Source organism: Hippocampus guttulatus, chromosome 12 (assembly GCF_054856545.1).
Source record: "Hippocampus guttulatus isolate MCC_2025c chromosome 12, RoL_Hgut_1.0, whole genome shotgun sequence".
NCBI lineage: Eukaryota > Metazoa > Chordata > Actinopteri > Syngnathiformes > Syngnathidae > Hippocampus > Hippocampus guttulatus.
In genome coordinates, this window is record NC_141272.1 from 6985835 (window position 1) to 7002420 (window position 16586).

At 42.4% G+C, this 16586-nt stretch overlaps 1 protein-coding gene across 4 annotated transcripts in view; it reads left to right on the plus strand.

Annotated features, from left to right (window-relative positions):
* arap1 (ArfGAP with RhoGAP domain, ankyrin repeat and PH domain 1) overlaps window positions 1-6170 on the plus strand; it is a 36447-nt gene extending 30277 nt beyond the window's left edge. For 2 of the 4 annotated variants that reach the window (XM_086125163.1, XM_086125162.1), the window contains 4 exons: window positions 54-117; window positions 655-813; window positions 2971-3008; window positions 4672-6170. In XM_086125163.1, the coding sequence (XP_085981289.1) occupies window positions 54-117; window positions 655-813; window positions 2971-2991 (244 nt within the window). In that variant the 3' untranslated portion in view covers window positions 2992-3008; window positions 4672-6170. Of the gene's footprint in view, window positions 1-53; window positions 118-654; window positions 814-1893; window positions 2851-2970; window positions 3009-4671 lie in introns of those variants that run through there. The other 2 variants (XM_086125164.1, XM_086125161.1) reach the window with 2 other exon arrangements.
* The last annotated feature ends 10416 nt before the right edge of the window (window positions 6171-16586 follow it).

Here is a 16586-nt window from a genome sequence, read left to right on the forward strand (position 1 = left end):
AATGAGGCTAAAGCACGCACAATGCTTCACGTGATTTGCTTTTATTTCTGCAGGTATCTCTGCTGCGAGACTCAGCCCGAAATGAGGGAGTGGTACGCTACTTTTCTGAGTATTCAGGTTAGCTTTCGCTCTCTCCCGCACACACGACCACAGTAACTCAGTGCGATGGCTAAATGTCCCCATCCATATGATTAACCTGTACAAAAAAATCGATTTGAATACCCATTCTAATGGATTTCTGATGTCAAGGGGCCCATTTGTGCCCGCATCGCAATGCATGGGAGCTCATATCGGCGTACGTTGATGAGCCCAAATAAGATGGATAATTAACAATCCGATTGTTTCAAGCTTATTTTGTTCTACAAAACTGCTTGTGCACAACATTTGGCTTGGCGGTTTTGTGAAATTTCTCATCACCTGTACAAGAGAAACAATGCAACATCGACATGTTCCAATAAACCAAGACAATAAAAATATCTTGTCCCCAAAATGAAAGCACACCACCACCATAGTTGGCTACTGTATCTTGTGGAGCCAACATAAAGGGCGTGAAGAATGACAGGGCTATGGGCCTATAAAACCCAGAGCTGGTGTCAAAACCCTCGACGTTGCACTGTGTTGTCATGTGCTTCACCATTCTGCTCCTCTTTCAAGAATGACGGCGACGTGTGGCCTCAGGATGGACTCCAGCCGAGCCGCGCGAGCCGCGCGTTGCCCGACACGCGTCACGGTAACGTGTCACTGATACCGCTGCGTGGCAGTGAGAATGAGATGCGGAACAGCGTAGCCGCTTTCAGCCAAGATCCGCTTGCTGTGAGTCAACCCTACCAATCACTGCTTTCAAAATCTCCGCCGAAGCTGGCAGTTCCCAATTTGCTTGCTTGCGTCAGAGATGCCGGTGCTCAACTGCTGGTCCAAACCCTCGACCCCGCTCTGTTGCATTTATACATCGTCCAGAATAAAGAATAAAGCTTAGCCTGGTGAAGTGCACACTGGCGAATACTCACTTGCCACTTTCTCGTCGCCTTCACCCAACACAAATTTCAGAGTATGAAGACTTTGGACAAAAAGAATGACTGAAATATTAATTACAGACATTCTCATTTGAATGCAGTCCACGAGCTGTGTCAAAAGAGCTGCCTTTCCAAAGGTAATCATGCCAGATAGGTATTTGATTTCACAGCGTTTATTATTCTAATTGAGTACTTGAGTGTCAAACGCAGATTGTATTTGCTCATCGCTCAGGCCTCCTCATGGTTCACAAGATAACACGATAACAAGAGAACTGGACCGTACCAGATCAGATTTGATTTCAGAGGATTGATTTCATTGTTGCTCAAAACAAAGGGGTAAAATTAGGACAATTGATTGCTCAGATAAAAAGGAAAACGAGGCTCATAATTTCTGCGTTTCATTGGTCATCCATATGAAATGTAGCGAGCCTTAATGGATTGGATGCTGTAAAGGTGGACATGGCTCGAGTCGAGCGTTCATACTTATTTTCATCACACGCCGCATCATGCGCGGTTGGTTTCCCTCAGATGGGCTTGAAAATCATCCCAATGTATGATCACCTCATCATAATTGCTCTTGCATTTAATTATGATTAAAAGGACCACCAAATAAAGACACGGAAAATAGTGACAGCCAAATTTAAGTAGTACTGTTCATTTTATGCTAGGGAGGCATTTGGTTCACATTTTAACATTTGTAAGAACTAAAACAAGAAAAAAAAAACCAATTCGGATCCGGATTATATGCAAAGTGCGTCCAGACGAATTGAAAGTTAAGTACAATGAAACAAACAAACCATTTTAGCAAGAAACCTGAAGTGGGCACTTTTTTGTGTTTTAGTGGGCTAGTCTGTCTCATGCTCTTCTTTTTGTGCGGCAGAGGGAAGCGGACCTCTTCTGACTTTTAACAGGAAAACCTGCCATTTTGTCACAACTTGCACTATTCAAACAAACCATTCAAGAAAAGTTGATCAAAATAATCATCTCTCAACTTGATGGAAGTAAAGAGGCCGCTTTATTATCTTTGGTAAGGGCAGACAATATTTAGTTATTTATTGATTTTTTTTACAAATTGCCAAGGTGGTCCCACCAAGTCAGTGGTCTCCCAGCATAGTCCATTTTTTTTTCTTGTACTCCATCCATCAGAACAAGAGTTTGGGGTTTGTGCCAGAGAAGCACGTCTAATCTCTGTACTGTGATTTTGACTTGATTTAACTATCATAACTGGATCTGGCTTCCTAAACTGCGAGTTTCGATACAAAAATTCCTGAGGTGCTCCCACCTGCCAGCGCAGAAGAATAGATGGCTAATTTGCATCCCGTGCTGAAAACCAGAGAAAGAGGAGAAGGGAGTGGAACTGCATCCTCTCCATATTGTCGTTTTGTGAGCCAAGAAAACACAAACGCTAAAGTTATTCTGGCAGAAATTTACCACGCCGTCTTAGAGAACCCCCGAAACAATGAAAAGAATCTCGTGCCCGCCAGGAGCGCTGCTACCAGAGCGCCTTGTAGACTTGGCAGGACCCTGCTGGGCTCCATTTCAAACATTGGACCAGAGCGGTTCAACGGCATCTGCTCTCGTTTTATTTCTTGCTTGATTTATTTATTGCAAAAACAGGTGAGTGTAGCCATCCACGTAGATCTGCCTCTGCTCTTACCAGACATCCCATGTCTTGATTGGCGACCGACAAGACTCACAACAGTGCAGTGTCTCACGTGGCTTCTATTGATTCTCATCCATTGACTTCCATCGATCCATTCATTTGGGTTGAAGATTTGAAAGGAATTGCTTTCGGAAGCCCGAGCCTCGCTTTCGACGTGGGGGGTGGGGGGGGGCGGGTGTATCGATAAATGTGCGTATTAGCAATTGTTTTGGTGGGGCTTACTGCCAAGTTTCCCTTATCCAATCGCCTTCCAGTGTTTACCCGCTCTAAACTGTTTGTTCATCTATCTTTCAGCTGTTTAGAGACATTCGATAATGGAGGCTCCAAGAAAGGTACAGTGTTTCACACTAATTCTCTCTTGTTTACAAATGACTTGGAGATGCACGGCAATGCCCAAGTGTGCATCATTTATACAGACGAATGCATTGGAACCTCCACAAAATCAAGACTCCAAATTTCTTCGAACTTCTCAGCTTTTTTTTTTTCCTCCATTGAAATGAATAGATATTGAACAAATCTGTTCCGGGGTCTCGCGGTAATCTTTTAAAAACTGCGCGGATCCAATTTTGCGCATGCTTCATTGCCACCTTGCATAATAATGTGTAATCAATCAAATGAGTACTGAGCATTCGAGGACCCGTGGAAAGCACGTTACCTTCCATAAACAATACGTGTGCAAAATCAATTGTTTTATGAATTATTAGTGTTGATTTGTCGATAACGGGCAGCCTGCGCGGAGATGCATGGCCAACTGTGTGGCTCGTGTTTTATGAGACACCTGGCAGGCTTGCTTTATGTAAATCACCCTTACAAAGACCCTCTGTCAAGGCCAGAGCATCCAGTGCGGCTGGAATTTCAGTGGCAAAGCCAACACTTCTTGATAGGTTAGCCTCTGCTCGTTTTCACTCCCCGTTTAGTTTCTTTCATCCCTTTTTTTTTTTTTTTTTTTTTACTGCTTCCAACAGAAATGTCCACAGCTGTTTTTCATGTCTTTGGAGCTGCTTATTCTGAGTAGCATCGGAGCCATTTTGAGGGCCAACACTGGAAAGATCAAAGATGAAAAGGCGGCCTTTTTCTTTCTTTTTTTTTTTCTGAGCTGGTTATTGCACATTCGCTGCCAAGACGGAGATATTGCGCATCTAATTGTGCAAACATTTTCTTGCTCCCAGCTGGTTGCTGTAATGGCATCACAGAAAACACAGCACAGCCAAATTAAAAGATAAACAAAACTAGGTGGCGTTAATCTTGCCAACAGGCTAAAGTCTTGATATTATTGCGTAAAAAAAAAAAAAAAAAAAACTGGATATTTTTGAGGGAAAAAAGAGACCAATATTACCGGTAATTGTTTCCAAACTCTTTCGGTCATATTTACTGAACAACTAGTACTTGTATCAAGTAATTCATGCCACACCTTCAAAGATACAACACCAAAAGATGTCAGGAATAGCCTACTAGAACATCTGAACTTAAATTGTGATTAATCTGAGGCACTCTAAATGGGGTCAGGTATGTGCTGACTCCCATTTAACTTCAGTTTGAATATGATCGATTCATTCTAATTGCAGCCACGTCCACAGCGACAAGAGTGTCTGCACACTTGTGGAACCAAATTTTTAATTGCTCATTTCAAATTCTTCTCTTGAATAGATTGTATATATATATATTTTTTACAACTGCGTTGTACCAGGTATAAGTCATATTGATGGTAGAAAAATATTTCTCTTGGTCTCTATTGCTCTCATTTTTCTTTTCTTGTTTTTTATTTATTTATTTTTTTTTTTTGAAGTAAACATCACAAACCTGGCATTTGAACAGGGGTGTGTAGATATTTTATATTCACTTCATACCAAGGTCCATGACATGACGAGCGGGAGTTGTTGCACTCAAGTCACAGTGTACCACTGTATTGAGGTTCAAGTGTATTTGTGTGTTTTGAAATCCTAAATCGTAACCCGTGAGAACACATTAATGAACAGCATCATATGTGTTTGCCAGGCCTCCAAAATGGCTCGCCCCGTCATCTGAAAACACATTCCAAGTTTGACCTCTCGGCCAAAGAGACTTACGGCTCAACCTGCAGTGGGACTCAACTTCACCTTGTATATCTTTTGTACGGGGCAAGTGTTCGGCGTCATCAGGTGACCTCACCACTCTCCAGTGACATCATCAGTGTGACACTGTGGACCAGAATGAAGAAAGGGCAGGAAGTGAAGAGAACCAAAAGAGCCATTCTTCTAGTATTTCCCCCTGCACATTTGAAATGTATACTTGAATGTTTTTTTGGACACTTTGATGAAGGGGTTTTCATCCCCGACGGGCTCCTGAATGGCTTCCATCTCGGCAAGAGTCAAGTGCGCATGGATGTGCGCCTCCCACATTGCATTGCATCGCATCATGGACCATAAGCATTAAAGCACACCCTGAAGGAAACTTTAATTCCTATTATGCATTTCTTTTGAAGGAGGATTTAACCGGGTTGCTTGAAGGCGCCAGCAGTTGGCTGCCTTTTGTTCTTTTTTTCCATTGTATATATATACAGTTCGATGATCATCCTGCAGTTCAAAATTCAACCACGGCCATTTTAAGGAAAGCGTCATGTTAATGTGATGGCGAAGGTGGGCCACTTTATTTCAAGTCACCCTCCTGCCCTCTTACCTCAGATTTGTGGCACAAACCTGAAGTAAGAATTTTGTAAATTTTGTGGACACACACGCGATCCTCTCGGGCAATATAATGGTAATGATCAATGTTTACTCTTTTAGTGAATTCTGAAACAATCTCTTAAGTCTGTGACTGATCTCGACTACACCACTAGCTTGCTAGCTAGTCGACTAGCTAGCTAGCTTGTCGAGCGAAACCTGTAGGTCAATTCCCTCTTGTGAATTGTTCTTATTTATTTAGGTTCCAAAGGATGCAAGATAGAGTGCTGTCTTTGTTTTCTTCTTTTTTTTTAACCATGTGAAGCATAGTGTTGTGTGTGCGAGGGAAAAAGAAAACTATGTACCTGAGTGTGTGTTGATTGTAACCCAGCAGGCCTCATGTCAATCCATTTTTGAGCATTCTTAATTTCATCAACTATAAAATACAAATCATTGTCAGAAATGGAGGTCGTTTTGCCCTCTAAAGTTATCAAATGTTGCGTGCTCTGAGCGAAAAGCGGTCTTTTTTCATGTTCGGAGACCTAGTACAGATGGAATGTTTGTCATTCTGATATTTATTTATTGTTAGGATATTTGTTACAAGTAGGTTTTTTTTTCTACTTTATAAAGGTAGCTCAAACTTCCATAAGTGTACTTAATATGAATGTCGATTTGTGGGGGAAAAAAATGTAGAAGATTATTACATAATGAAGCACTTGTTCACGTCTTTAATCAATAATTGGTAGATAAAGCTGAGGTATTTTCAAGTGATTGTCAAAAAAAAAATCCTACAGACAGTATGTCAACCTATTTTTTTTTTACATTTCTTGACCTCTAATAAACACTCTGCCACAATCGTGTGTGTGTGCTCCAGTAAAAATGGCTGCACAAGTCTTTCGAAAAGGTTAATGTTGTTAAAATGCAAATTGTGTGAGATCAAGTTGGCGCTTGGGAAAATGGACACATGCGCGCGCACACGTGATGTATGTCCAATGTGACAACTGTTGGACAAAGTTTTCCTGCCCTGTGGATTTCGTGCCATAAAGTGGAGCCTATAGACTTGCCAGGAGGAGAATGTCACAAGGATGGATGTAAAGGGCGGTGGTACAGTAAAGCGTAAGGGGGGGGGGGGGGCTGCAAAGGTTTGTGTGTTTTGAGTGATTCATGGTGGTCCACCGGTTATGTGGTCATCGCTATAACCAGAAATGACACATCAGGGTCAGCATATACCTCAAGACACATACCAGAGAGCACCCCCTCCCCGTCAGGGACCTGCACACGGTAGACTTTCACGTTTTCCACACGCACAGGAGACCCACCGGGGATGAACACAGCGGGATGAATAATTCTATGCACACACACGCCTTTTAAATGGCCTTTACTACTGTATATAGGTCATAGCAGCACTTTCATAAATCAGAGGCACTGAGACAAAAGAGCTGTTCAAATGGGACACAAATGGAAGATGGAGATAACGTGAGCTTCGGGGGGTGGGGGGGGGGCTTTTGGGCACACAGGGGTCAACCGAATATGCACCTGCTGTGGGTGTCTGCGCCCTGACTTTGCACACAAGCGTGGGAAAGGTGCACGTGCTTCATGCTGAGCGTCGGCAGCAGGCATTTAGCGCCGCGCTGAACAAATGCAGTTTTTGCAATTCAACCTTGTGCCAATTTTGTTCCGACATGGAATCGTTCATTTTCCTACTGCGTATGATGGCTCCACTGATCCAGCAAAAAAAAAAACCAAAAAAAAGGAAACGTTTCAGACTGATGTCCCGATTGTCCTTTTAGTTCTCCGTCTCCACCATTTAATGTTAGGAAATCATGAGAGACCGTGAAAACTACTAGTCAAATATTGGCCCTTTTATGACAGCCTTCTCAGAATAACTGCAAATGCAATCACATGTGGTTCTTTTATTTTCCCTGCTGCGAACAAAAACACAAACATACGGAAGGTATTGCAGCACACTAGGAGGGGGAAAAATAAACCAAAAAACGGATCCAACAACGAATGTTACTCGAATCAGTAACAGTTTCAAATCACTCACCAAAAAGTCATAAAAAACAAACAAACATTTATTTCCCGTTTGTAAGTTATTTGTCACTGGACTTCTATTTTGAAAGCAGGACATTTACCCACAATGATTTGCCGTCACTAATTGAATTGACAGCTGCATGCAAAGGTGTTCATTTGCTCAACCGTTTGGATCTGTTTGAATAAGGTAGGAGCTATTTTTACATGCTGTAACGTGCTAGTGGTATAAACATGGACATATTTTGATTGATTTATGGCATCTGTGTCTGATAATGCCAGCAATACCAGCATTAGCAACATGACTCTCTTTCACCATATTTTGGTGAGTTTAAAGTGTTTTAAAGCATTGCTGGGATTACTAAAAAGTTGCCCCAAATGCTGATCACGTTTGAGAGCATCTTGAGCATTTAAACAAACAAACAAAAAAAATTCCCTTGCCTTGGCACGGGGGATAACATAATTTTGGAAAACATAATTTGCAAGATTTTAAACATATACAATATTTAGGTTTATTTATTTACATTAACGTAGTTATTAGAAATAACTTCACCTAATACAACGGGATTTATACTGATTGCATGAAGATATGCCGCTATCTCCCTGCATGAAGTTTTGGGGTGAAAAGAATGAAATGCATTGATGATAAAGTATTTCTTGATTGAAATAAATTAAGGAAATTATTAGGTTTGCTGAAAATCAAAATGTGTTGTGATGAACCAGATTTCTAAACAATTTATTGGAATCAGCCATCTTTGTTGTTTACATTCCCCACAAAAACTTTAAGGTCGGAACTGGGGCATCTCGAGTGGGATAAATCCCACTTCCCACATTCCTCGAATGTAGTGATGCCCCCTGTGACTTTAATTTATGCCCACATATGTATGAATGTGAGTACAGTATGCATGTTTGTTTGTCCATATGCACCCTGTGAGTGACAGGCGACCTTTCCAGGGTGTACCCGAGAGGGCAATGAGGACATCCTAACACGTCATACAGTCTCCTAACAAAACATGGATGTGGTTGCTGTTGGATCTGTACTGTCCGTTGGTTTTGACTTTTGAACATTTTTGCTGGCAAGAAAACTAGGCACTTGATCAGAGGTTGGACTTCTTCAATCAATTGCTATAAAAAGCATTTGTGTCAGAGGTCACAGCAAAATACATTTAATGTTCCACTTCATAACAGTGGGATGCATTCATGTGCCGCAGAAAGAATAGAAACGATTTCAGGATTGACATTGTTTTATCGTGGATTTTTTTTTTTTTTAATCTCTCCCCTGAAGTTCAGGGGCACGCGCAGAAGTGAGCATCTGTCAACACGACGGACGAGGTGAAAGTGCAGCTGCATCAAAACATTGCAAGCATCTTTCATGTTCCTCACTCTGGGAATCATGTCGCTTGTAAAACACATTGCAATGAATTCATGCTGATTGCAAACTCTGCAGAGGCAACTTTTTTTGTTGTTGTTTTTGAAGAAACCATGCAGTACAATCGAGTCATTTTTACAGCAATATGAGGGCACTCATTGAAATGCTACTATTACAACTTACAATAATAATAATATTTATCATCATCATCATCATGATGCTCATATTCAAATTTATCATTGCAATCCAGCGAACCGACATTTATTGCAGGGTTCACTAATGCACCCACAGTGGGTGAAAATCTACAATGTTGAGCGACCATTTAAAAAATATTTGTAAGAGTTTTAAGCCTCGCACATGCTGTAAACTAATTTAATCATATCAAAACACACTTAAAATTTGAAAACAGTTTTTTTTCCGTGCATTCCTTGGTGCCTTTTATCCCACAGTGTGTTGAAATTGACTGAAAAACGGATACATAAAATAAAACCAAATCAAACATTATACTGTATATTGAAAGAGTGCCATGTTCAAGCATGCCCTATTTTCTCATTCGTCGACTCTTTTAATTCCTTGAAAGGAGTCTGACTGTGTTTCGCAAGCGTGGCAATATTACATCACTGATGTAACCCACTTATCGAAACAACTTCTCTTCTACGTGTGATTGCTTAAAAGATTGCAAGATGCCAAGTGAGTGTGAGGCACAGATGTTATATTATGCACAGCGGGACAGCCTGCATGGTGTTTCTTCAGCTATCAGGGATTGGTGCCTGGTGGGGGGGAAAAAAAAAATCAAATTTAAACTTGACTTTCTGATAGAGTAGAGCAACAAGATGAAAGAAAGAAGCAAGGAAAAAAGCAATTTGGTTTCAAGGGACAGGTGATTTCCTCAAAGCAGACATTATATGTATTTTGTTCACCATTTAATAACAGTTCCCAGTTGTTTTAATATTGTACACGTCAAAATACCGCAAGGATCAAAACTTTTAGCACACTTTATCCACCCTATTTCTTGTCTTGCTGGAATGAGCATCGATTCTCAAGTACCATATTTTCCGCACTATACGGCGCTTCGGAGTATAAGCCGCGCCTTCAATGAATGGCCTATTTCAAAACTGTTTTCATTTATAGGGCGCGCCGCATAAAAAGGCGCATAGAACAGAAGCCACAATAGTGGCTGTGGTTGCCTCATGCATCCACTAGATGGAGCTACGCTAAAGGGAATACAATACAATACGATGCCGCTTTATTTATATCGAGCTTTGAAAACCGCTGCAGCTGTAACACGGCGCTTTAAAATATGACATCCAAGACATCATCATATTGATCCATAAATAAGGCGCATCGAATTATAAGGTGCACTGTTGGCTTTTGAGAACATTTTATGCTTTTAGGTGTGTGGAAAATACGGTACTCACTCGCACCCTGTTTTTGATAAGGCCTTTTCGGTACAACTAATTAGGTGACTTGACCCAGGGCGTTTTGTCGATGTGACCTTTTCTCCTGGCTCAGCATGTCCCTAATCTCTCTGTTCCCTGGCCCACATATCTAGTCGGAACCAGCTAAAACTGTGGAGTCATTCATATGCAAACACGCTAGGCAGAGCGACCCTCCTGGGTGCGGGCACCTCGGGGAGCATAAAGAGTAGAAACCATGCTGGACAGTTTCGACCTTCTTCCGCAATCTCACAGAAAAAGGCTCCACGACCATGTCTCTATCTTCCTGGCATCCAATAAAGAGCGTAACCGAGAATATCGTCTTCTGGTCGTTACTGTTAGTAAACTACAGTGAGTATTAACGGAAAAAGGACCGAGTGAAGGGTTCCCACAGAGTGTTGCAAAACCACCTCAGATACTCAGATACCGTGGTAAATATTGATTTTGTTACTATGACGACCAGGGTCAAAGCCAGAGGTTGAACAAGCTCTGTTTTGGACGTCATTCATTCGAGATGCTGGCTATAGGACGGTGTGACAAAGCATGCTTCCGTTGGTTGTTGCCGCATTCCTTCGGCAGAACACGGAGGGGAACAATTGTTAAAATGTCAAAAATCATGCATGAGTGCTAGACCATTTTTGCCTGACAGCAACTTTATCAAAGTACTGCAGAGAGACTACATCATTCTTTATCTATTTTAAGATAGTTTTTTGTATGTGTTTTTTTTTTTTTGCAGCCTCAACTAGAGCAGGCAAAGTCATGTGGACCATCATACAGTTAGTTGATTAACACTATGTTGTCAGCCGCCTCCAGCTGACAGGCAGAAAAGCATCCCACATTTTACACAACACACACACACTTCCCGAGTCCTGCAGTGCTTCCTCCATTGAGCAAAAACCACCAGGCTGTGCTGCGCCTGATTACCTCCCTTCAAGTTGATCACCAATTACTGGCCCCTTCACACACAAAGAAGGGAAAAGGTCCTTATCATGGTTTCTATGGCAACCAGTATCTCAATCTATCCATGATTCTTGGTGGCTGAACTGTCCAAGCATGGCTACAGGCCGATTGGAACAACAACGGAAAATATACTGCAGATGTCTTGTCTTGGATTGGGAAAGAGTTGACTTGAACACGTTTATCACAGTGGAAGTAGAAATGAGCAGCACAGAGACTTGAGGTTTGGGGTTTGAATCTCACCACTCCTTTGCGGAGTTGACGTGTTTTCCCTGCGCTTGTCTGAGTTTCTCGGAGCACTGCACTCCCAAATGACATTTTCAAAAACACCTCTCTAAGGCTTTGCCCCTGCCTATAGCTCCCCTCTTTTTTTAACTTTATCTTCCAGCCTGCCTATTTCTTGCGTATGGCAGTTACAGTGGAATTGCGAAACATTCTCTGTCTGACACAAGCGTTATCTCCCCCGAAGCAGTCAGTGCAAATGTTCTCTGGGGGAAGGACAAGGGCAGTAAGGGTGGAAGAGTGCAAGTTATTGAAACGGAGAAGGGAATGTGCCATGAAAGGGGTAACCTCGTGGGAGCCAGAAGCGGAAGGGGAGGACCGTTCGATTTTAAAAGCTAATCCTAAAATAAATAAATAAATAAAATAGTAGGAATAAAAGGCAAATAAAAAGGGGTGGAAAATGGTCACATCAATAAAAGAGGTAAGGCAGCATCAAAAGAGAATCAATGCTATAAAATGGACAAATTCAGCCAAGGTGGCGTAATAAAAAGCAACACCAGTGTGTTTAGGTCCGATAAATGGACTCTGCCTGAGGAGCCAGCATGCACGCGTGATGGAACACTGATTAAAGCTCAGAGATATCCTTGGTGCCTCGCAAGTCAGGAAAAGTTCACCTCACTTTGGTTGCCGATAAACAAACTGAGAAAACCTCAAATCTCAGCACTGTACAATGCAATGTTAGACAATACACGAGGTGCTTTTACCCTACCGTGACCTGTACAGTATATATTTGGGGATCATGAGATAAAAGCATTGGAGAATAGCTTTTATAAGACAGAAAATATTTGGAGTGGATCAAGTCGGGATGGACATAATTAAACATTTGAGCAATGACTCATGAAGAATGCTTGGCAATGAAACAAAACATCTGGACAGCATGATGCTCCCATCCCTTAAAAAAAAAAAAAAATATATATATATATATATATACACATAGTATTTGAGTAACTTTTATCGATATTAATATAAACAATTTATGTGACTAAAAAAATTAAGAATACAGCTGGCATTAAGACACCCGAACAAGCTCAACTTCTCCGAGTGGGGATCGATCAAAGGAGTGGAAGGAGGGATGGATGGATGGATGGAGGGAAAAGAAGGATGAATGGCCTGGGAGATGAGTGCTAATTGTAGATTAGTCGCTCAAAGCTCGTCAGTGTGTGTGTGTGTGTGCACACACATCAAGTTGTACATGTTTAATGAAACTGTACAGTGATTAAGGGCAAATTCCAATGTTTTACCCCCAGAAATCCCTTTCTAACCCCCCCCGCCCCCCACACACACACACACACAGAGTGCAGATGTTGACAGCTGTCAATGTAACAGTAGTGATGCTAACAGGCTGGTGCACTTACTGCATATTATGCATGACCGGTTCAAAATAGCACTGCACTTCATCAAAACTCAGTCAGCTGACAAATTATCATTACGCCTGAAGATTAAAAAATGTCCATTTATATTTGATCAGTTAGCACCTCCGGTCGTCATATCGTTGTTTGTGTGTGTGTGTGCACATGTGTGCACAGAGTTTGAATGTATGTGGGCCATGAACTGCATGCTGGTTAGTTCGACAAGTCAAGATTGGCATCATTAGGAAGCACATTTATTTTCCTCATTCTTGCTCAGCTATAGTAAAACCCTGATCATAAAAATAAAAATACACATTTTAAACTTGATATGTCATCGTGTTATGTCATTTTATATAGTATACAGTACACAATAAAATGAATAAAACATTTTAAAAAATCACAAATATACTGTAAAAAAATTAACATTTAAATATCTGCTTGCACAATCAGTTTTCAAGGATTGCAATATAATCCGAATAATTTTTTTAATTCAATTGAGCTATGCAAACGTTCCTGAATTAAATTGAGTATCGCATTTCTAAACGCATACAGTATCTCACAGATCGCTCGTTCATTCTGTGCTCAAGTACTTGTTGTTTTGGACCTGTCCTGCAGCAGGTTCTGTGGTCTGACATAATATGAAGAATTTACCGTGGACACATCCCAAACATTAGGCCTTGCCGTTGGCATTTCTGTGACTGCTGAAATAGACTCCTCATCAAGAGACCCAGACGAGCTGGCACCGCGTACCTGCTAACACAATGCTGACCCTGTCAAGCCCCATCAGACTTCTCGCTGCATGGGTCAGGACAAACCTTGCCATCTGCATTTAGAGGATAGAAAGAGTCTCCGTTGACGAAAAGCGCAGTCTCGCTGTTGAGGAAATAGGCTCGCACATAATCCCTTGTGCCTTGGGAACCTTTGGGAGTGAAGTCTGATGTGATTCAAGAACACTAACCCAAACCCAAACTGATTTGAGGTGTATCGAGCATTTTTCTTTTTTTTTGTGGGTTTGTTTGTGTGTGTGTGTCCTGACTCTCATGTCATTTCGTAAAGGTCCTTTTGGAATAATTTTTTTTTTAATCATTCTGAATCACCTTTTTGGGTGTGTCAACAGGTCAGAAAATAAATCGCCGCTTTTTGCAAGTGCACACAACCAGTATGCAGTGAAGAGAATGAAAATATGTGACACCCCCAAATAATAATAAGGCGAAACTGTCATTTATTTAACAGAGACGATCTATTAGACAGCGAGATCCATCAAATGTGGAATGTGCTCTCCGAATTGTATTTCCTATTTAAGATATCGACCTGCTCTGTTTTATGCATCGTATACCAGAAGCTACGACTATCTCCTCATGTTCTCTGATTTGTCGTCGTAAAATGCTGAACTATGCAGTCAGCCTCATGAAATATCTTTTATCACACTAACATAGTGATGTGTGATAAGGAATTTGTCTATGAACCATTCCCAAGTGATCACGTTGTTCATTTTTAATGTCCTCCCAGGTATGCCCTGTTTTCTTTCATATGCTTTGGATTTATGCGTTGAAGCTTGAAGGCCTGACCCTGAATGACTTCAGTTAGAAGCCATGTTATTGTTGGCCAGTGTTTATTTTTTATTTTTTAATGCGAACAAATAATGTTGAAATAACTAACAAGGCTCTTGTGCCAGTGACGGCATACTGAGCCAAACTGGAAAGAGAAGCTTTCATTTCATCAGACTGCTGTCAAACTGTGAGTGTTCCTGGGCATGAAGGTGAAATAGAAACTGGACTGTGAATGGATAGTTGGATCCCTCCCGGTTTGCCTGGCAGGTCTGACTGGCCCAATCGTAGCAGAAATATTTCAATCTTTCGTTTATCTGCAAATTTTATGACACCAAATTGGAACAGGACCTGTTCAAAACATCCATCAGAGGAGCAATTACAGCACACTCTGTCCAGGAATTGGTCAGTGCCTGTCACGTTGGCGGCCAACGGCCCAATGGACTGCACTGTTCCTAAACTGCAACTCACACGGGCTCAATGGGAGAGAAAAGATGAGCCAAAGAGAACGTGAAACTGCAAACCCACTAATGCAACATTAGTCATCCGGCTCAGTCTTCAAATCTTGACTGGTGTGGTTCCTTTCCAGCTGCTAAAGCTTCCCATATGTTTGTTAGGTCCACTGAAGACTCGAAATCGTCCATTAATGCTAAATTTCTCCAGCGCTTGTCCTCATTTGTGCCGCGAGTGAGCTGGTGCCGATCCCGGCTAACTTTGGGCAAGGGCCAATCGCAGGGCACGTGAATGCAAATGTGAGTGTGAGTTTTGGTTTGTGGTTTGGCTGCACTTGATGTGATACTTTGATTGACAGATGAGCTCATCACTGAGGTCCGCTCGGACAAACTCTGTGACTTCTCTGTGACCCAAAAAAAGGATGTAATGGTAGATGTGATATGATAAGCTGCGTCCAAGATTCTTCCATACCTCCATTTGTTCAATATTTTCCGAGATGGATTGTGGTCTACGCAGACACTTTTTGGCAAATGTCGTTTTTTTTTTTTTGCGTGTATTTAAAATCTCTAGGTTTATGAAATTTCCTCACAAAACGCAAGCCTTCGGACACATGATATCGACACGAGATGGTTTTTAGTTTTATTGTTGCGCACTCAAGAAAATGAAATGTTTACTTTAATTTGACTTTAAAGTGGTCTAATTTAAGATAATATTTGAGTTAAAAAAACGAAATTAATTGCGTTTGACAGGCTGACAATTAAGTAGACGAAAAAAAGTAATCCATCCATCCATCCATCCATCCATCTTCTACCGCTTATCCGGGGCCGGGTCGCGGGGGCAAGAGCTTTAGCAGGGAAGCCCAGACTTCCCTCTCCCTAGCTACTTCTTCCAGCTCTCCCCGGGGGATCCCGAGGCGTTCCCAGGCCAGCTGGGTGACATAGTCACTCCAGCGTGTCCTGGGTCTTCCTCGGGGTCTCCTCCCAGTGGGACATGCCCGGAACACCTCACCAGGGAGGCGTTCAGGAGGCATCCGAATCAGATGCCCAAGCCACCTCATCTGGCTCCTCTCGATGTGGAGGAGAAGCGGCTCGACTCTGAGCCCCTCCCGGATGACCGAGCTTCTCACCTTATCTCTAAGGGAGAGCCCGGACACCCTGCGGAGAAAACTCATTTCGGCCGCTTGTATCCGGGATCTCGTTCTTTCGGTCACGACCCATAGCTCGTGACCATAGATGAGGGTTGGAACGTAGATCGACCGGTAAATTGAGAGCTTCGCCCTTCGGCTCAGCTCCTTCTTCACCACGACAGACCGATACAACGTCCGCATCACAGCAGACGCTGCACCGATCCGCCTGTCGATCTCTCGCTCCCTCCTGCCCTCACTCGTGAACAAGACCCCAAGATACTTAAACTCCTCCACTTGGGGCAAGATCTCTCCCCCGACCCGGAGGGGGCACTCCACCCTTTTCCGACTGAGGACCATGGTTTCAGATTTGGAGGTGCTGATTTTCATCCCAACCGCTTCACACTCGGCTGCGAAACGCTCCAGTGAGAGTTGGAGAGCCCCGTTTGAAGGAGCCAACAGCACCACATCATCTGCAAAAAGCAGGGATGCAATACTGAGGCCACCAAAACGGACGCCCTCAACGCTTCGGCTGCGCCTAGAAATTCTGTCCATAAAGATTATGAACAGAATCGGCGACAAAGGGCAGCCTTGGCGGAGTCCTACCCTCACTGGAAACGATTCCGACTTACTGCCGGCAATGCGAACCAAACTCTGACATCGGTGGTATAGTGACCGAATAGCCCGTATCAGGGGGTTCGGTACCCCATACCCACGAAGCACC